This window comes from Salvelinus sp. IW2-2015, unplaced genomic scaffold, assembly GCF_002910315.2.
Source record: "Salvelinus sp. IW2-2015 unplaced genomic scaffold, ASM291031v2 Un_scaffold1046, whole genome shotgun sequence".
NCBI lineage: Eukaryota > Metazoa > Chordata > Actinopteri > Salmoniformes > Salmonidae > Salvelinus > Salvelinus sp. IW2-2015.
In genome coordinates this window covers 202,309-223,564 of record NW_019942701.1, presented here as the reverse complement: position 1 = coordinate 223,564, position 21,256 = coordinate 202,309, and the positions used below count along the sequence as shown (strand labels likewise).

The 21,256-nt window shown below is 42.7% G+C and overlaps 1 protein-coding gene across 1 annotated transcript in view; it reads right to left on the bottom strand.

The window, feature by feature from the left end:
* The window catches only part of LOC112069547 (purine nucleoside phosphorylase), a 36,172-nt gene extending 23,656 nt beyond the window's left edge, over positions 1–12,516 (bottom strand). Inside the window, exon 1 of the mRNA XM_024136887.2 lies at positions 12,428–12,516. Within this exon, the coding sequence (XP_023992655.1) occupies positions 12,428–12,435 (8 nt within the window). The 5' untranslated portion in view covers positions 12,436–12,516. The remainder of the gene's footprint in view (positions 1–12,427) is intronic.
* Between the last annotated feature and the right edge of the window lie 8,740 nt (positions 12,517–21,256).

Here is a 21,256-nt window from a genome sequence, read left to right as displayed (position 1 = left end):
ATCGGCTTCCTATATCGCAACAAAGCATCCTTCACTCATGCTGCCAAACATACCCTCGTAAAACTGACCATCCTACCGATCCTCGACTTCGGTGATGTCATCTATAAAATAGCCTCCAACACTCTACTCAACAAACTGTATGCAGTCTATCACAGTGCCATCCGTTTTGTCACCAAAGCCCCATACACTACCCACCATTCCGACCTGTACGCTCTCGTTGGTTGGTCCTCGCTTCATACTAGTAGCCAAACCCACTGGCTACAGGTTATCTACAAGTCTCTGCTAGGCAAAGCCCCACCTTATCTCAGCTCACTGGTCACCATAGCAGCACCCACTCATAGCATGCGCTCCAGCAGGTATATCTCACAAGTCACCCCCAAAGCCAATTCCTCCTTTGGTCGTCTTTTCTTTCAGTTCTCTGATGCCAATGAATGGAACAAACTGCAAAAATCTCTGAAGCTGGAAACACTTATCTCCCTCACTAGCTTTAAGCACCAGCTGTCAGAGCAGCTCACAGATTACTGCACCTGTACATAGCCCATCTATAATTTAGCCCAAACAACTACCTCTTCCCCTACTGTATTTATTTATTTATTTTGCTCCTTTGCACCCCATTATTTCTACTTTTCACATTCTTCCACTGCAAATCTACCAGTGTTTTACTTGCGATATCGTATATACCTCGCCACCATGGCCTTTTTTTGCCTTTACCTCCCTTATCTCACCTCATTTTCTTACATTGTATATAGACTTATTTTTCTACTGTTTTATTGACTGTATGTTTTGTTTATTCCATGTGTAACTCTGTGTTGTTGTATGTGTCAAATTGCTATGCTTTAATCTTGGCCAGGTCGCAGTTGCAAATGAGAACTTGTTCTCAGCTAGCCTACCTGGTTAAATAAAGGTGAAATAAAAAAAATATTTAAAAAATAAATAAAAGGCATTTCTGGGGGGAATGGCCCTAGCTCTCACCCTCCGATCCAACAGGTCCCAGGCGTGCTCAATGGGATTGGGATCCGGGCTCTTCGCTGGCCATAGCAGAACACTGACATTCCTATCTTGCAGGAAATCACACACAGAACGAGCAGTAAGGCTGGTGACATTGTCATGCTGGAGGGTCAGGTCAGGATGAGCCTGCAGGAAATGTACCACATGAGGGAGGAGGATGTCTTCCCTGTTACGCACAGCGTTGAGATTGCCTGCAATGACAACAAGCTCAGTCTGATGATGCTGTGACACATGGCCCCAGACCATGACGGACCCTCCACCTCCAAATCGATCCCGCTCCAGAGTACAGGCCTTGGTGTAACGCTCATTCATTCGACGATAAACGCGAATCCGACCATCACCCCATGTAAGACAAAACCGCGACTCGTCAATGAAGAGCACTTTTTGCCAGTCCAGCGACGGTGGGTTTGTGCCCATAGTCGACGTTGTTGCCGGTGATGTCTGGTGAGGACCTGGCTTACAACAGGCCTACAAGCCCTCAGTCCAGCCTCTCTCAGCCTATTGCGGACAGTCTGAGCACTGATGGAGGGATTGTGCATTCCTGGTGTAACGCTTGCAGTTGTTTTTGCAATCCTGTACTTGTCCCGCAGGTGTGATGTTCGGATGTACCGATCCTGTGCAGGTGTTATTTCACGTGGTCTGCCACTGCGAGGACGATCACCTGTCTGTCCTGTCTCCCTGTAGCGCTGTCTTAGGTGTCTCACAGTACAGACATTGCAATTTATTGCCCTGGCTACATCTGCAGTCCTCATGCCTCCTTGCAGCATGCCTAAGGCACATTCACACAGATGAGCAGGGACCCTGGGCATCTTTCTTTTGGTGTTTTTCAGATTCAGTACAAAGGCCTCTTTAGTGTCCTAAGGTTTTCATAATTGTGACCTTACTTGCCTACCGTCTGTAAGCTGTTACTGTCTTAACGACCGTTCCACAGATGCATGTTCATTAATTGTTTATGGTTCATTAAACAAGCATAGGCAACAGTGTTTAAACCCTTTACAATGAAGATCTGTGAAGCTGAGTTTATATGCACACCCACAAGACTATACACTGAGTGTTCAAAACATCAATGGCAACTGCTCTTTCCATGACAGACTGAAAGAATTGGCCCATACTTACAAGCTGGGGAGCTAGTTATGCATGTCGGTCTTTACGAAAGGTGTTTGATGCCGCTACTGCTGTTAGCACAAGATTAATTGTTGCAGTAGCTGTTCAGAAGTGAACATTTCATCTATTGATCGACAAAGCTCGCTTAGGGCCCCCAAAATTAGCTTCCTAAAGAGAGTAAGATGTTAAAATTCCTGATTATTGTCTGTTAGTTGTTTTCCCCACCGTGGCATATACACTTTCTGGCATGGGGTTCATGGGGGTCATGGGGTTCATGTCGAGGTCCACAGGTGGAGGCTGGTCTCATCCAGTTAAATACTACTTGAGTAAAAGTGTAAAAATATTTGGTTTTAAATGTATTTAAGTACAGTGGTGGAAAAAGTACTCAACTGTCATAGTAAAAGTAAATGCGATACATCAAATTCCTGATATTAAGCAAACCATCCGGGCAAATGTATATATAGTTTAACATTACGGACAGATAAGGGCACACACGCCAACACTTAGACATAATTTAAAAACACATTATTTGTGTTTAGTAAGTCAGCCAGTTGGAAGGCAGTAAGGATGACAATGCGTTATATTGATAGGTGCATGAATTTGGCCATATTGCTGTCCTGCATGAGCATTCAAAATGTAACGAGTACTTTTGGGTGTCAGGGAAAATGTATGGAGTAAAAAAATACTTCTTTAGGAATGTAGTGGAGTGAAAGTAAGTGGTCAAAAATATAAAAGTACAGATACCCCCCAAAAAACAACTTAAGTAGTACTTAAAAGTATTCTTACTTTAAGTACTTTACACCACTGTATATAAACACTCGATCACTTTGAATTTAGTGGAGACAATGGAGTGTGGTTAGTGTTATAGCCAAACTCCATCACTTTGAGAATGGTGGAGGTGGTAGAGTGTGGCTAGCACTGGGCAATTCTATTATAAAAAGGAGAAGTAGGATGATGGAAAATGATTCATTCTTATGGATGCTGCTAGACTATTTTACTTACAAGCTGGGCAGCTAGTTATGCATGTCGGTCTTTACTAAAGGGGTTTGATGTTGCTACTGTCTTGGTGCACTGCCGTTAGCACAAGATGAATTGTTGCAGTAGAAGTGAAAATTGTATCTATTGATTGAGAAAGCTCGATTGACAAAGCTCGCAAAGTCTGCTCCCTAAAGAGAGTAAGATGACGTAAAATGTTCTGATTGTCTGTTAGTCGTTTTCCACACCATAGCATATCCTATAAAATCAACCACATAACAATCAAACAAATATGTACAAATTTGATCTTCAGAGTCGCTATGTAAATACTGTGAAATCATCACATCCTGAAATCAACAGTTTCCACATAGTTTACTTAACATTAATATTACTGTAAATTACTGGGTAATCCTGCAGTAGGAGCAGTAAGAGTATGTTTATTTAGCTTTCCCCAAATCAGGACAATTATGATGATGGCACCGCCACAGACAGTGACAATGACTTTACATACCCCAAACAGAAGCCATGGATTACAGGCAACATTCGCACTGAGCTAAACGGTAGAGTTGCCGCTTTCAAGGTGCGGGACTCTAACCCGGAAGCTTATAAGAAATCCTGCTATCCTGCTATCCTGCCATCAAACAGGCAAAGCGTCAATACAGGACTACGATTGAATAGTACTACACCGGCTCCGACGCTCGTCGGATGTGGCAGGGCCTGCAAAATATTACAGACTACAAAGGGAAGCCCAGCCGCGAGCTGCCCAGTGACACGAGCTAAATCACCTCTATGCTCGCTTCCAGGCAAGCAACACTGAGCCATGCATGAGAGCATCAGCTGTTCCGTACGACTGTGTGATCCCGCTCTCCATAGCCAACGTGAGTAACACCTTTAAACAGGTCAACACTCAAAAGGCCGCTGGGCCAGACGGATTACCAGGACAAGTGCTCCCGGCATGTGCTGACCAACTGGCAGGTGTCTTCACTGATATTTTCAACACGTCTCTGATTGAGTCTGTAATACCAACATGTTTCAAGCAGACCACCATAGTCCCTGTGCCCAAGAACACTAAGGTAACCTGCCTAAATGACTACAGATCCGTAGCACTCACTTCCATAGCCATGAAGTGCTTTGCAAGGCTGGTAATGGCTCACATGAACACCATTATCCCACAAACCCTAGACCCACTCCAATTTGCATACCGCTCAAACAGATCCACAGATGATGCAATCTATATTGCACTCCACACTGTCCTTTCCAACCTGGACAAAAGGAACACCTATGTGAGAATGCTATTCATTTACTACAGCTCAGCTTTCAACACCATAGTGCCCTCAAAGCTCATCACTAAGCTTAGGATCCTGGGACTAAACACCTCCCTCTGCAACTGGATCCTGGACTTCCTGACGGGCAATGGAGCCCCTCAGGGGTGCGTGCTCAGCCCCCTCCTGTACTCCCTGTTCACCCACAACTGCATGGCCAGGCACGACTCCAACACCATCATTAAGTTTGCAGATGACGCAACAGTGGTGGGCCTGATCACCAACAACATCGAGACCGCCTATAGGGAGGAGGTCAGAGACCTGGCCGGGTGGTGCCAGAACAACAACCTATCCCTCAATGTAATCAAGACAAAGGAGATGATCGTGGACTACAGGAAAAGGAGGACGACGGGGCTGAGGTGGAGCAGGTTGAGAGCTTCACGGTCCTTGGTGTCCACATCACCAACAAACTAGAATGGTCCAAACACACCAAGACAGTTGTGAAGATGGCACGACAAAGCCTATTCCCCCTCAGGAAACTAAAAAGATTTGGCATGAGTCCTCAGATCCTCAAAAGGTTCTACAGCTGCAACATTGAGAGCATCCTGACTGGTTGCATCACTGCCTGGTACGGCAACTGCTAGGCCTCCGACAGCAAGGCACTACAGAGGGTAGTGCGTACGGCCCAGTACATCACTGGGGCCAACCTGCCTGCCATCCTGGACCTCTATACCAGGCGGTGTCAGAGAAAGGCCCTAAAAAGGGTCAAAGACCACAGTCACCCCAGTCATAGACTGTTCTCTCTGCTACCGCATGGCAAGCGGTACCGGAGTGCCAAGTCTAAGACCAAAAGGCTTCTCAACAGCTTTTACCCCCAAGCCATAAGACTCCTGAACATCTAATCAAATGGCTACCCGGACAACTTGCATTGTGTCCAAGCCTCCCCCTTTTTCCTCCTAACATAATGATGGTCATTATGGTCAATCTGTTCTATTTTTGTTTCATCAGAGCAGAGGACATATCTCCAAAAAGTACTATCTTTGTCCCCATGTGCAGTTGCAAACCGTAGTCTGGCTTTTTTATGGCGGATTTGGAGCAGTGGCTTCTTCCTTGCTGGGCGGCCTTTCAGGTTATGTCGATATAGGACTCGTTTTACTGTGGATATAGATACTTTCTCCTTCCTTAGCGGTATGACTGCTGCGTGGTCCCATGGTGTTTATACACTGCTAAACAAAAATAAAGGGAACACTTAAACAACACAATGTAACTCCAAGTCAATCACACTTCTGTGAAGTCAAACTGTCCACTTAGGAAGGAACACTGATTGACAATAAATTTCACATGCTGTTGTGCAAATGGAATAGACAAAAGGTGGAAATTATAGGCAATTAGCAAGACACCCCCAATAAAGGAGTGATTCTGCAGGTGGTGACCACAGACCACAGTTCCTATGCTTCCTGGCTGATGTTTTGGTCACYTTTGAATGCTGGCGGTGCTTTCACTCTAGTGGTAGCATGAGACGGAGTCTACAACCCACACAAGGTGGCTCAGGTAGTGCAGCTCATCCAGGATGGCACATCAATGCGAGCTGTGGCAAGAAGGTTTGCTGTGTCTGTCAGCGTAGTGTCCAGAGCATGGAGGCGCTACCAGAGGACAGGCGAGTACATCAGGAGACGTGGAGGAGGCCGCAGGAGGGCAACAACCCAGCAGCAGGACCGCTACGTCCGCCTTTGTGCAAGGAGGAGCACTGCCAGAGCCCTGCAAAATGACCTCCAGCAGGCCACACATGTGCATGTGTCTGCTCAAACGGTCAGAAACAGACTCCATGAGGGTGTTATGAGGGCCCGACGTCCACAGGTGGGGGTTGTGCTTACAGCCCAACACCGTGCAGGACGTTTGGCATTTGCCAGAGAACACCAAGATTGGCAAATTCGCCACTGGCGCCCTGTGCTCTTCACAGATGAAAGCAGGTTCACACTGAGCACATGTGACAGACGGGACAGAGTCTGGAGATGCCGTGGAGAACGTTCTGCTGCCTGCAACATCCTCCAGCATGACCGGTTTGGCGGTGGGTCAGTCATGGTGTGGGGTGGCATTTCTTTGTGGGGCCGCACAGCCCTCCATGTGCTCGCCAGAGGTAGCCTGACTGCCATTAGATACCGAGATGAGATCCTCAAAGCCCTTGTGAGACCATATGCTGACACATGCACATTTGTGGCCTGCTGGAGGTCATTTTGCAGAGTCTGGCAGTGCTCCTCCTTGCACAAAGGCGGAGGTAGCGGTCCTGCTGCTGGGTTGTTGCCCTCCTACGGCCTCCTCCACGTCTCCTGATGTACTGGCCTGTCTCCTGGTAGCGCCTCCATGCTCTGGACACTACGCTGACAGACACAGCAAACCTTCTTGCCACAGCTCGCATTGATGTGCCATCCTGGGAGAGTGCACTACCTGAGCCACTTGTGTGGGTTGTAGACTCCGGCTCATGCTACCACTAGAGTGAAAGCACCGCCAGCATTCAAAAGTGACCAAAACATCAGCCAGGAAGCATGGAAGTGGGTCTGTGGTCACCACCTGCAGAATCACTCCTTTATTGGGGGTGTCTTGCTAATTGCCTATAATTTCCACCTTTTGTCTATTCCATTTGCACAACAGCATGTGGAATTTATTGTCAATCAGTGTTCCTTCCTAAGTGGACAGTTTGATTTCACAGAAGTGTGATTGACTTGGAGTTACATTGTGTTGTTTAAGTGTTCCCTTTATTTTTTTGAGCAGTGTACTTTCGTACTATTGTTTGTACAGATGAACGTGGTACCTTCAGGCGTTTGGAAATTGCTGCCAAGGATGAACCAGACTTTTTTCTGAGGTCTTGGCTGATTTCTTTTGATTTCCCGATGATGTCAAGCAAAGAAGCACTGAGTTTGAAGGTAGGCCTTGAAATATATCCACAGATACACCTCCAATTGACTCAAATTATGTAAATTAACCTATCAGAAGCTTCCAAAGCCATGACATAATTTTCTGGAATTTTCCAAGCTGTTTAAAGGCAGAGTCAACTTAGACAACTTCTGACCCACTGGAATTGTGATACAGTGAATTATAAGTGAAATAATCTGTCTGTAAACAATTGTTGGAAAAATTACTTGTGTCATGCACAAAGTAGATGCCCTAACCAACTTGGTAAAACTATAGTTTGTTTACAAGAAATTTGTGGAGTGGTTGAAAAACGAGTTTTAATGACTCCAACCTAAGTGTATGTAAACTTCCGACTTCAACTGTATAGTGTACCTAAGAAAGTGAATGTTGTGTAGTAAGATGTTAGTAGGCCATGTGCCTAATTTGGTCTATTTACCCCTCTTAATTTTTCCTACTGTTCTAACTTGGTGGTGCACATGTAGCCTATAACCTGTTTTAGAGAAATGTAATCATCGAATATTGTAAGAGCTTTCCATTGTCTGCTTTATTTAACCTACGGTTCTGACTTGGTGTACAGGGAGAACACTGTTAGAACGGCCCATGTTCTGAATTCTGTCGCTGTACATTTCAAAAGCGCTAAACTAATAGTCATATTGACTACGTCCGTCCTAGCTCGCTCATTAATGTCTTAATCGAAATTACGGATTGCCTCATCCGCTTGTCTTCCCCTTATGCCATAGTTTGTACATCTCAATTGTCATTAGAAACCACATTTGTTTAAGCAAGTCAGCCATATCAGCTTATGTTTTTTTTAAAGGCAGTAAATGAGGATGATTGAACTGTTTCGCTGCCAGACAAAGCTCCGCTGATAGCCAGGTGTAGCAGTGGTAAGATGTTGGGACTGCTGTTGGGACAGCTTTATGTAGGCACTAACAGTTTGTGGGTACTATTTGTCACCGTTATAGTGCAATTAATGTGTTGTTTAGTGTTGTGTTGTGGCATGCATCACCACTTTTTTTGTTTGCCCCTCCAAGATTTACACCTATTGCCACTGGCAAGGTGTCAGGGTGGGATGTCCTTCAACTTGGAACAGACAGAGAGACAAGGGGGGAGAAATTAACCTCAGTGCTCAAATTTCATTGCTGGTTCAAGTTGTTGAAGCCACAACTACCTTTTTTAATGTGCAATTATTTGGTTAACAGTTTCACATGTTTTTAAGCTTGGTCAAGTTGTTTACAGTAAGAATAGAATAACAGCCTCTAATTTTAACTAGTAACACCAACCCCAATGTTGGTGCAGCACAATATGGAAGGGAAAGTGTCAAGAGAAAGTTAGCTAACATGAGCAAGGTAAACAGACACAGCTTGCAGCTAGCTAGCAAAACAGAGTCAACAGAATGCACAAATAACTTGGCTGGCTAGCAAGCCTAGATTGAACAGAACAGAGCTTGCTGCATTTCCTGTTTTTCATCAGATATTGTTAAAATGTCTTGCTTCCAAACGAGTCGAGCAGGACTGTTCTCTCCTGCCAAGCCAAGGAAGTGAAATGCAATCAGGTGCCCACTTTAGTCTCGGAGAACAAATATGAACAAAAATATTTGCTACATCTCATTAGCTGGCTAGCAAGTTCATAAATTTTTGATTAAAAAAAATGTCCGGGTCTTCACAATTGTCACATTGCTGAAACTTCGATTAGTTTGTTTAGCTGTCGCCTCCGAAGTGTTAGCTAGCTAGCATGGCAATGGGCTGATAAACAGCAGTTACTCAATGAAAGTCATTTGAGGAATAAATAAACTTTACATTTCGCAAAGTTGTTCCTTATACTTCTGGGAAAAAATGTTATGGGGACTTCGGTCTGCCATTAATTCAGATAATTTTTCAATTTCCGTTGAGCTGCAAGGTGTTAATGGATAGCCTCCATGGAAAATGAAACATGGGTTGGTTCACAGCCTAAACCTAGCCTTAACCATAAACCTTACCTAACCATTTTAAAGTTCAACTTCAATGGGGTAGGGATGCCCAAGGTTCCCGGATAGCATGTATCTAAATGGGATTGAGGTGAGACAATTTTGACATCCTGCCTATGTAACAGTATAACTTTAAACCGCCCCCTCGCCCCGACACGGGTGCGAACCAGGGACCCTCTGCACACATCAACAACTGACACCCACGAAGCGTCGTTACCCATCGCTCCACAAAAGCCGCGGCCCTTGCAGAGCAAGGAGAAACACTACTTCTAGGTTTCAGAGCAAGTGACGTAACTGATTGAAATGCTACTAGCGCGTACCCGCTAACTAGCTAGCCATTTCACATCCGTTACACCTAAAAGGCTGCATCCTTATTGTCGCCAGCTGATGTCACGTTAAACCATCAATTAATACTACATTCACCCGCACAGCTTTCCCTCTCCTTGTTTGTGCAGCGTTCGGCGGTCAAAGTCACCGACTTCTAGCCATCGCTGATCCTCTTCATTTTCCATTGGTTTTGTCTTGTCTTCCATCACACCTGGTTCCAATCCCATCAATTACATGTTGTGTATTTAACCCTCTGTTCCCCCTCATGTCCTTGTCGGTGATTGTTTGTTGTAAGTGCTTGTGCACGTCTGTCCTGGTGTGCGTTGGGTTATGTACCCATTTATTTTATTATTCTGTTTTCCGGTGGGTTTTGTTAATAAACTGCGCCGTTGGAAACAGTTATTTCTCTCCTGCGTCTGACTTCTCTGCCGCCAGTTCGCACCCCTTACAACCCTCTGGTTGGTATTGTCTATGTAGTCCGTTCAGAGTAACGAGTGCGATTTATCTATGTGACAAGCATTCCATACAATATAAATAAAAACATCTCCTTGTTAAAAATGGCAAATCTACTGTGGAAATTTACCCAACATTTTGTATGAATGGAATAATGTTGGTGTAGCCTACTAACTGTCATTATTTTATTTGTTTCCTGTTTATGTTATCCTAAAGTGTCTGGTATGGCCATTTCTTATCAAGATCAGAGTTAAAACAACCCTGGACTGTCTACACTTGAAATGTGTAAACTACATAAAGTCAATCGGGAAGTAAGTTATTTGTGTGAGAATGTCGAGGGCCGGAATCGAACTAGGCCTATAGGCAGGGGTGCAACTTTCACTGGGAGGGGGGGACGGGACATGTCCCCCTTACATTCTGAAATTGCATTTTTGTCCCCCAGTTTTATCATTGAAAGGTGGTACAAGTCGGTTGTTCCGACCAAGATCAAACTCTGTTGAGGGTGCAGGATAGCCTGACAGAGTGCTTTCTGATCTATCTCCCTTTGTCGCGCTTCCAGCGCCATCTCTTTTAATCAAATTTTATGCGCACGGTCTTCTAGTTCTTGTCTGGCTGCACATTGTTGTTTGACTGTACACTCATCTTGTCTTTCCCTGTGCTCTAACTAATTTCTGTTGCTCCAACCTCTCCTCACGTTCTCTTTCCCTTTCATGTGCTCAAATTTCTGTTGTTCCCATTTTGCCTTTAGTTCTACCTCTCTCAGTTGCATGTCTCTGGGGTGTACTCTACCATCTGTATGACCCTTTTCATCATCCTCCCTCTCTGGGGTGTACTCTACCATCTGTATGACCCTTTTCATCATCCCCCCTCTCTGGGGTGTACTCTACCATCTGTAGAACCCTTTTCATCATTCCCCCTCTCTGGGGTGTACTCTACCATCTGTAGGACCCTTTTCATCATCCTCCCTCTCTGGGGTGTACTCTACCATCTGTAGGACCCTTTTCATCATCCTCCATCTCTTCATCATCCTCCCTCTCCAGAAGGATTTCCTCCTCTACCAAAGCAGTAATGATCAACTCTTTAACGACTGCTTTTGGATCACCAGATGCCACCTTGATGTCGTAATGCTTTGAGATGATGAGCAGATTGACCTCTGTACATTTATAAAGTATCTGCCACGTAAAGATTTTAACAAATGCTTCCAACTTAGTCCATGGCTTTATTTTAATGTTATTAGCCTATGTTTTTATGCAACTTTCAAAATGTTTATACCAATCTTATAAACCCTCAGGGTGAATGTCAGTGACAGACACCCTACCACAAAAGTGTATTTTGAACACGCAATTATCTGGGCAAAGCAGAGCTTCAGAGTAGGTGACTAGAGCGACTACCATACTCAGGGGAAAGAAAATCCCAGACAAGCCCCCATTTTGTTACATTTTCCAGTAAGAAAACAAAAAATGTCGCTCAAACAGAAGGGGGAACAAACAAAGTCACTGACCACCAACCAAGGAGGGATTTTAAAAGACACTCATGGGGGTGTCCACTGAAAGTTGCATAGCAACAACAACTGGGACCTAAAAGGCACCCACCATGAGCACCCACTAAATTCACCCACTCAGAGGCTAACAAAAGAAAAATCCACACCAAACTTAAAGCCGAGAAGCAAAACAAAATCAGGTAAAATATTGTTTATCTAGAAATCAAAACGGGGCGCGTCAACTGAAGGTGTTAACCCTCCACATCTATCAAGACAAATGGAGCACTGGGCCAGCCACTCTTAAATAGTACATGGGCCAGCATAGGTGAAACACCTTCCCACTAACGAGACGGCAACCAGCACAGGTGTTACACAGAATTACTAACAAGGTGGCACCAATCGGTGCGTCCTATGTGCTAAACTCCAACCTCAGTGTATTCTTCCATTCATTTTTTTTTTTAAATGGTACCGTGCTACCTTCAGACGAGTCTTGTGAGGCTTCTGGGCATCCTAGAGCAACACAACCGACATGTAATGTTTGTAAGAACCTTGCCTTAGAGGGGTCATATTATAGTAGTATATAGCCCAAACTGATTGGACGCTACAGATAGAAGTTGGCAGATCAACAGTACCGACTTCAGACGAGTCCCGTGATGCTTGTGGGGTCGGACACTACAGACGTTTTCGTGAGAAGACCGATTTTCGGGATGTCTCATGGTCTGACAAACACTGCTGTTGCTCTGCCACCTTTCACCCCAGATGTGGTAGGACAATAATCGACGGTGGATTGAGACAAAGCCAAAAAAAGGATTTGTATTATGTTAATTCCATTTCTGCGAGGAGCGGACATCGACTCTAACAGTTGCATAGCCGACAAAGTGTGATTGAATAGAATCCCGGGCCTACAAATCCTGATTATTGTTTGCTAGTCTTTTTCCCCACCACAGCATATAAACTCTCAGGCATGGAGGTCATGGGGAGGTCCACAGGCAAAGGCTGGTGGTTCACAGGCTGGGGTTGAGGTAGTCCCACCATACTGTAGATGGTGGGTGTTGTTGGACCTGGAGACGCCTGCTCTTCACCACCTGCTTGAATCTGGAGAATAGAAATGTATTAACGACTCCAGGATGAACATATGACCCAGGTATAATAGAAGGGATCTGGCTGGTCAATGCTCTACAATAGAAGCATGAAATTAATATTATTTAACCTAAATTCCAAATTAATGGTCTTCCACTAACAACTTTGGTAAATGTTTTTATCAACAGTGACACAGTATCAGTGATGTTAAATATCTTACCCCAACTGTAGCATAATCTGTGTTTATAATATCCTCTATGCCACCTAGAAATCAACCACAAAAACATTTAAAAGTTAGATCTTCAGAGTTGCTATGAGTATATATAAATAATGTGAAATCATTACAGCCTACAGTATTCACAATAGTTTTCTTACGATAATGAAGTGAGTGTACTAAGAGTGATCTGCTATAGCAAAACATAGCGAACTTTTACTTTGTCTATTAAGCCTAGACAAATCACGGGCACGGCCCCCTAATCCAACTAAAATGATGATGATGATGACAAGTACATCACACTTGTAGTGGTCTCCTCACTCATTGTCCTGGTATACAGCAAATCAAATCAAGTCACATAGCATATAAACCTAGTCTAGTTTAGTTGCGCACATGCATGTCTTACCAGATATATATACCAAATAGTTTCGATCCTGGTAGCGTTTGCACCAGCTTTGACTTGGTTGCTGTGTTCACAGAGATGGAACCCCCTGGCACATAGACATGAGAGCAGGGGGACAGTGAGGTCTCAGCCCCATCACTCTACTCTCCCACTCTAGAAGCAGGTGCTGTTGTTTCAGGCTGAGCGTGACAGAGAGTTTTCTGACCTCTGATGTCACTGTCACGTACAGATTGGTGCCATTGAGAAGGAGAAGAGATTCATCAGGTACTGGAGGCTCAACTCTCTCTAAAAACAAGTTAGACAACATGGTTTAATTCACAGATCTTGAATAAACGGATTTATTCCTATATAGCTTCACGTAACAGAAAAACAGGAGAACAGAAGAAATCCTACTTGTAACTGATTTTACTTTGCAATATCTTTGGTTCTGTCCGCACTCACTGCTGCAGATAACATCACTGTAACTCCTTCAGTAGTTCTCGCAGAAGAAGAACGTCTTCCCTCTTAATAAACTCGCTTCCAGATTGCCGCCGTTATGTTGGAAGACTTGGAACTTCTAGTCATCGGATTCTACTGGCAGTATGTACTACATTGGTACTAGTATGGTTACAACGGTTCCACTCAAATATCAACCTTTCACAGTTCTCTTTACTTGACATAACTCCATGGACATCCAAGAACGGAAATCTGGCTCCTTCTCACAAACACATGGGTCTTAGACTTGGACACTGCATAAACAGGCAGAGACTATCATGTAAAAAACAAAGATGATGAATAACTCTATCAAGCAATTTACAAAATAATTTCATATATATATTGAAATAAGCAAAACGTAACTACAAAAAAGATACGTGCAATTGATCTTTTTTCAAATAGCAAACAACATCGTTAGTCCAATTAATAATTCTGACAGATAACTCTTTTGTTCCATTGTGTCTGTCAAAATTATTATTCTGGGAATGGTGTGGAAGACCACAAATATTGATACAGTATTAATCAAATAAATATGATTTGCACGTGCGTCCGAAACAACAGTCTGTAACCTTACAGAAATAATGTCGTACATAACAAGCCCTTAACCAACCAATGCAGTTAAAGAAAAAAAATATGGGTCCACCTAAGAAAATACAGTGTAAAAAAATAAATTCTACATATAAATAAAAGTAACAGATAATTAATGAGCAGTAGTAAATACTGAATACGAGGCATATAACGGGGGTCGCGAGCTGTAGGCAGTATAAGGCGGTCCACAGTCATGGACGCTATATACAGGATTGGGATACGTTACAGAGTCAATTGGAGGCTAATACAGGAGCCGAGTCCGGTACAGAGTCAATGTGAGCTATATACAGGTACCGGACAGAGTCAATGTGGAGGCTAATACAGTCCATGTACAAGAGTCAATGTGGAGCTATATACAGGAGGGACGTTACAGAGTCAATGTGTGATCAAATACTTTGTTTTTCACATTGGATGTACTATATCGATTTTGCGTTTTTTCGTACCTGGTGATCAGAAATCAATCAATTGCTAGGCTTGATTTATACAGGGTCCGGGTTGGGTTGGTACCCATACAGACGTCAATGTGGAAGCTATTAACAGGCTTGTACCGAGTACTCAGAGTCAATTTGAGGCAATGAACAGGGTCGGACCGTTACAGCAGTTCAATCTTGAGGCTATATCACGGAGAAACCATTACCGTACAAGTCAATTGTGAGCTTATAACAGGTCACTGTACCGGCCTACAGAGTCCAATGTGGAGGCTATATTACGGGTATCCGGCTACAAGTCAATGTGGCAGTCACTATAACAGCTAGAACCTAGCAGATCAATGTGGACGCTATAAACGGTGCTTGTTCGCATACAGAGTCTCAATGTGGAGGCTAATTACAGGAAGTACGTACAAGTCAATGTGTCCGGTATATACAGTGTGCCACGGTACCGGCTACTAGAGTCAATGTGAGGCTACCATACAGGGAGGTACCGATACAGACAATTGCCAGGCTATTAAAGGGGGATACCGTTACAGAAGTCAATGTGGAGCTAATAAAACTACGGGTACAAGATCAATGTGGTATATCGATACCGTACAGAGGCTCAAATGTGGAGGCTATAACAGGCATGCGGGACCGGTACAGAAGTCATCTGGAGGCCTATATACAGGCGGTACCGTACGAGCAATTGAGGCAATATACAGGGGGTACCGGTACAGAGTCAATGTGGAGGCTATATACAGGGGGTACCGGTACAGAGTCAATGTGGAGGCTATATACAGGGGGTACCGGTACAGAGCAGTGTTTAGCCGTGTTTTATTAGTTTCTTTATGAAAATATTAACTCCATAACCAGATCTAAAGCAAGGGGCTATAGATAGCGGCACACAAGTAGACAACAAATGCATGCTTATGCCAGGCATGCTCTGAGCTCCTGAAGTATTTGTATTTATTATGGATCCCCATTAGCTGCTATCAAGGCAGCAGCTACTCTTCCTGGGATCCAGCAAAATTAAGGCAGTTTATACAATTGTAAAAACATTACAATACATTCACAGATTTCACAACACACTGTGTGCCCTCAGACCCCTACTCCACAACTACCACATATCTACAGTACAAAGTCCATGTGTACGTGTGTGTATATAGTGCGTATGTTATCGTGTGTGTATGTGCCTATGTTTGTGTTGCTTCACAGTCCCCTCTGTTCCATAAGGTGTTTTTTAAATCAAATCTTACTGCTGGCATGAGTTACCTGATGTGGAATAGAGTTCCATGTAGTCATGGCTCTATGTAGTACTGAGTGCCTCCCATAGTCATTTCTGGACTGTGAAGAGACCTCTTGTGGCATGTCTTGTGGGGTATGCATGGGTGTCTGAGCTGTGTGCTAGTAGTTTAAACGGACAGCTCGGTGCATTCAACATGTCAATACCTCTCATAAATACAAGCAGTGATGAAGTCAATCTTTCCTCCACTTTGAGCCAGGAGAGATTGACATGCATATTATTAATATTAGCTCTCTGTGTACATCCAAGGGCCAGCTGTGCTGCCCTGTTCTGAGCCAATTGCAATTTTCCTAAGTCCTTTTTTTGTGGCACCTGACCACACGACTAAACAGTAGTCCAGGTGTGACAAAACCAGGGCCTGTAGGACCTGCCTTGTTGATAGTGTTGTTAAGAAGGCAGAGCAGCGCTTTATCGTGGACAGACTTCTCCCCATCCTACCTACTGTTGTATCAATATGTTTTGAACATGACAGTTTACAATCCAGGGTTACTCCAAGCAGTATAGTCATCTCAACTTGCTCAATTTCCACATTATTTATTACTAGATTTAGTTCAGGTTTAGTGAATGATTTGTCCCAAATACAATGCTTTTAGTTTTAGAAATATTTAGGACAAATTTATTCCTTGCCACCCACTCTGAAACTAACTGCAACTCTTTGTTAAGTGTAGCGGAATGACTTTTGCTTCCCTCCAAGCCTGGGGGCACACACATTCTAGTAGGCTTAAATTTAACATTTGGCAAATAGGAGTGGCAATATCATCCGCTATTATCCTCAGTAATTTTCCATCCAAGTTGTCAGACCCCGGTGCCTTTTAATTGTTGATAGACAACAATCACTTTTTCTGAACTCTAACTTTACGGAATTCTAAATTACAATGCTTGTCTTTTATAATTTGGTCAGATATACTTGGATGTGTAAAGTCAGCATTTGTTGCTGGCATGTCATCCCTGAGTTTGCTAATCTTGCCAATGAAAAAATAATTAAAGTAGTTGGCAATATCAGTGGGCTTTGTGATGAATGAGCCATCTGATTCAATGAATGATGGAGCTGAGTTTGCCTTTTTTCCCAAAATGTAATTTAAGGTGCTCCAAAGCATATTTACAATCATTATTTACTTCATTTATCTTTGTTTCATAGTGTAGTTTCTTCTTCTTTTTATTAAGTTTAGTCACATGATTTCTCAAATTGCAATACATTTTCCAATCGGTTGTGTAGCCAGACTTATTTGCCATTCCTTTTGCCTTATCCCTCTCAAACATACAGTTTTTCAATTCCTCATCAATCCAAGGGGATTTAACAGTTTTTACAATCATTTTCTTAATGGGTGCATGATTATTAGTAACTGGAATAAGCAATTTCATGAATGTGTCAAGTGCAACGTGTTTGCTCCTCATTACTCACCACGGACCAACAGATATTCTTTACATCAATAACATAGGAATCACTACAAAACTTAATGTATGACCTCTTATACACTATATTAGGTCCAGCCTTAGGAACTTTGGTTTTCCTAGATATGGCTATTATATTGTGATCACTACATCCTATGGATTTGGACACTGCTTTCAAGCAAACTTCTGCAGCATTAGTAAAGATGTGATCAATACATGTTGATGATTTCATGAATTTAGACCACTTGATTTACCCCACATTTTGTTCAGTTACAGCCTTATTCTAAAATGAATTAAATAGTTTCCCCCCCTCATCAATCTAAACAAAATACCCCGTAAAGAAAAAGCAAAAACAGGTTTTTAGAAATGTTCGCTGACAGACTTGTCTATACATTTTTTGAGCATATTGTCTTGTGGTGTGTCTTTATGGTAATGAGAAGCTTCCAATATTCAAATTACGTTGTGCACTCTAAAAATTAGGGGTTCAACAAGGGTTCTTCTAAGATCCTTAAAGTTCTTTGAAGAACCGTAGGGTTCTTGGCACTGAAAATGGCCCCCAAAAGGTTCTTCCAAGAACCCCATAGGAGGTGGGGTTCACAGAGGAACATCCTTAGTTGGTGGGGGTTCTTGCTGGAACCTAAATGCCCAACTGAAACATTTGAATTTGAAAGGACAGCTGGTTCAGGCACTTAACTGGAAAATGTAAAGTTCTCCTCAATTTAAGGTCCCTTGTATGATCTAAATGTAAATTGTTTTATGATGATAACATCTTTTCATATTTGTGCAAATCTTTCTGAAACAGAAAATGGGCACAATTCAATGGATATCAATCAACAAAGAGGTAAGAATATGTATGTTATAAGAATATGTTGAAGGCTATCTGTATTGGGTGCAGATGACCGAACTGATCACTTTTGTGTCTGTGTCTGCAGGTATACAAAAGGTATGTCAATTGGTATGTTATGCAGATCACATTTACCATCGTCCTCCCTTGCCTCTTCAATGAATATCCCATAGGCCTCTACATTATGGACAAGGTATGTAAACCATTATCAAAAGTTTTTTTCATTTACATTCAGCACAAAAACCAAGGTATGAATACTGTCGTGTGCATGTTTTGTTAATCATCACTATTTTTGGGGGATTCACAGACTTTACCCTCCCTACATCTCTGATGAATATAACAGGAAACCTGTTTGTTCACCATGCACTGCAAAATAATTCTGGCTATGGATACGGAGAGCAACACATTAACATCAACATGACAGAGGATATATCCATTGGACTTGGGGTTCTGCTGGGATTTTCTCATATTTAGATTTCTTTATTCTGCTTTCCCACTGAAATCATACACATAATACACACTGAGAACTCAAATATTATGATTATTATTATTAATAATAATAATAATAATAATAATAATAATAATAATAATAATAACAACAACAACAACAACAACAACATCAACGGGGGGGGGCACGGTAGCCTAGTGGTTAGAGCGTTGGACTAGTAACCAAAAGGTTGCAAGTTCAAAACCCTGAGCTGACAAGGTAGAAATCTGTCGTTCTGGCCCTGAACAGGCAGCTGGGTTTACCTCATATTTAGATTTCTTTATTCTGCTTTGCCACTAAAATCATAATAAACACTGAGAACTTTGGGATGTACCGATATGACATTTTTGGCCGATACCAATATCCAATATTTTCCTTGCCAAAAAAAACCCCATACCGATAACCGATATTTAAAATTTTAGCGGCCTTTTAAGCATTCTAGTACAGTTAAATAGTTGAAACACACACACACCAAAAAAGTTCTTTTGTTGGCATTTGCGTATGTCCCTATAATCAGTAATCAAAACTTATTTATTTTCCTTACTTGCGGTGCTGTTTCGTTGTTCATTTGTTCAGTCGTTTCATTCTCAACCAGATTTCATCATACATGTCAAGCAGTGAAGTTTCAGCTCTGTCTGTCCGTGGCCTCTTCTGTCGTGGGTCCTCTTCCTCGGTGCGCACTGTCACCGTGTCCGTTTCCATCTTGTCCAGCTGTGTCCGTAACATTTCACGTAAACCCTGTTTCTTGTCTGCATCGAAGTAGTAGTACTTGTACCTAGCATCGATCATGGTGCCGACACAGTAAAAAGGCTCAGAGAGAATTACATTTACATTTTTTTTTTTAAGAATGCCACCAAATCGCTTGTTCACAGCCGCTAGTAGAGTACTTTTGTAAGTTTTAACCSCACAGTCTGTGTCGGCAGTTTTGTTGAGCAGGCGTTTCAATGCCATGACAGAGGGTATCACGTCTGCTGCAGACGCAGTTGATGAGCTTATGTCGAGTCAGTTGTTTGAATGGCGCTAGGAATGTGTTCATGTTTCCAAGTTTCAAACATGTTCTCAAATGCCATTGAAATGGCAGCAGCGGTATGAGAACCAGCACATTCTTGAGCATGCAGTACCGCTTTCCTCAGTATGAAATCCTCGTCGACCCACTGTGCTGTCAGAGGGGCTGACATCGCTGGTCCAAATGTCAGTCGTGATAGCAGTGACACCCATAGCAAGTAGCACATGGATGTGCATTTCAACAATACAGTAATCCCTCGTTTTATGCGGGGGTTACGTATCGAAAATGACCCGCGATAAGTGAAATCCGCGAAATAGAAAACTTTTTTTTTTTTTTACAATAGCAACTATTACATGTATACAAATACAGTGACTCACGTGTAGGCCGTTTCGTACGATTATGGGTTTAGGAGATGTTCGAAATTACAAGATAATTTGGCCAACTTAATGTAAATTTGCCAAGCTGTTTTATGTACGTACACATAACTGCACGAGACGACAAAATGATAGCACAATTCGTAGCATGTTTTGATACAAGAAGCGGGAGTGAGTTTTTAGCGAATCAAGAATGCAGAGCACAATGCACAAAAAAAAAAAAAAATGCATTATGAAAATCCGCGAAATAGCGAATCCGCGATAAGTGAACGCGAAGTGGCGAGGGATCACTGTATTGTGTAACTCCGGTAGAGCAACATCTGAAAAATAGCGCCTACTTGGTAGTGTGTACCGGGGCTCGAGGTGCTCGATCAGTTGGCGAAAGTCAACGTCATTTACGACAGAGAACAATATAAATATATAATAAGTTTTTTACTAATAATTAGGCAAGTCAGTTAAGAACAAATTCTTATTTTCAATGAAAGCCTAGGAACAGTGGGTTAACTGCCTTGTGCAGGGGCAGAACGACAAATTGTCAGCTCGGGGATTTGATCTTGCAACCTTTCGGTTACTAGTCCGGTTTCGGTTACTACTCTAACCACTAGGCTACCTGCCGCCCCTTTATTGACAACGTTTCAATCCGAAACCGAAGGTCTGACGAAGATCCATTCCAGATGGAAACGTTGTCAATAAAGCGGTGAATTGGAAGCTTTAACAGTGTGCGGGCCTTCTTGTTCTATACAATTACAGTAGAATCAAAAACGGTTGCCTTAAAGTTAATTAAAGGCTTTCTATTATATTGAAAGTCTTTATTAATTACTTCAATGGTTTAAAAGTCAATACATCACAACGGTGACCTATAACAAATGTGCATTGTCATGCAGTGACAGAATGATAATGTAGAAAATGTAATTCATTAATGATTACTTAGTTGGGCTAACTTTAACCGCTTGCTGTAGGCCTACATCATCATCCTCTGGCTGCATCCCTAATCCCTACCTGTAGCCTACCTGCCTTTGGTATAATGCAAGTCTTGCTTGTCCATCTTCCTGAATTAAAAATGTGATATTCTAACAGATCAATCTTGCTGGTAAAACATCATGAAATATTGCTAAGTTATTTAAGTATAGTGTGGATGTATGTCATGATGCAACACAATAATAATGAGACCGAGACAAGCTGATCCGTGGAAA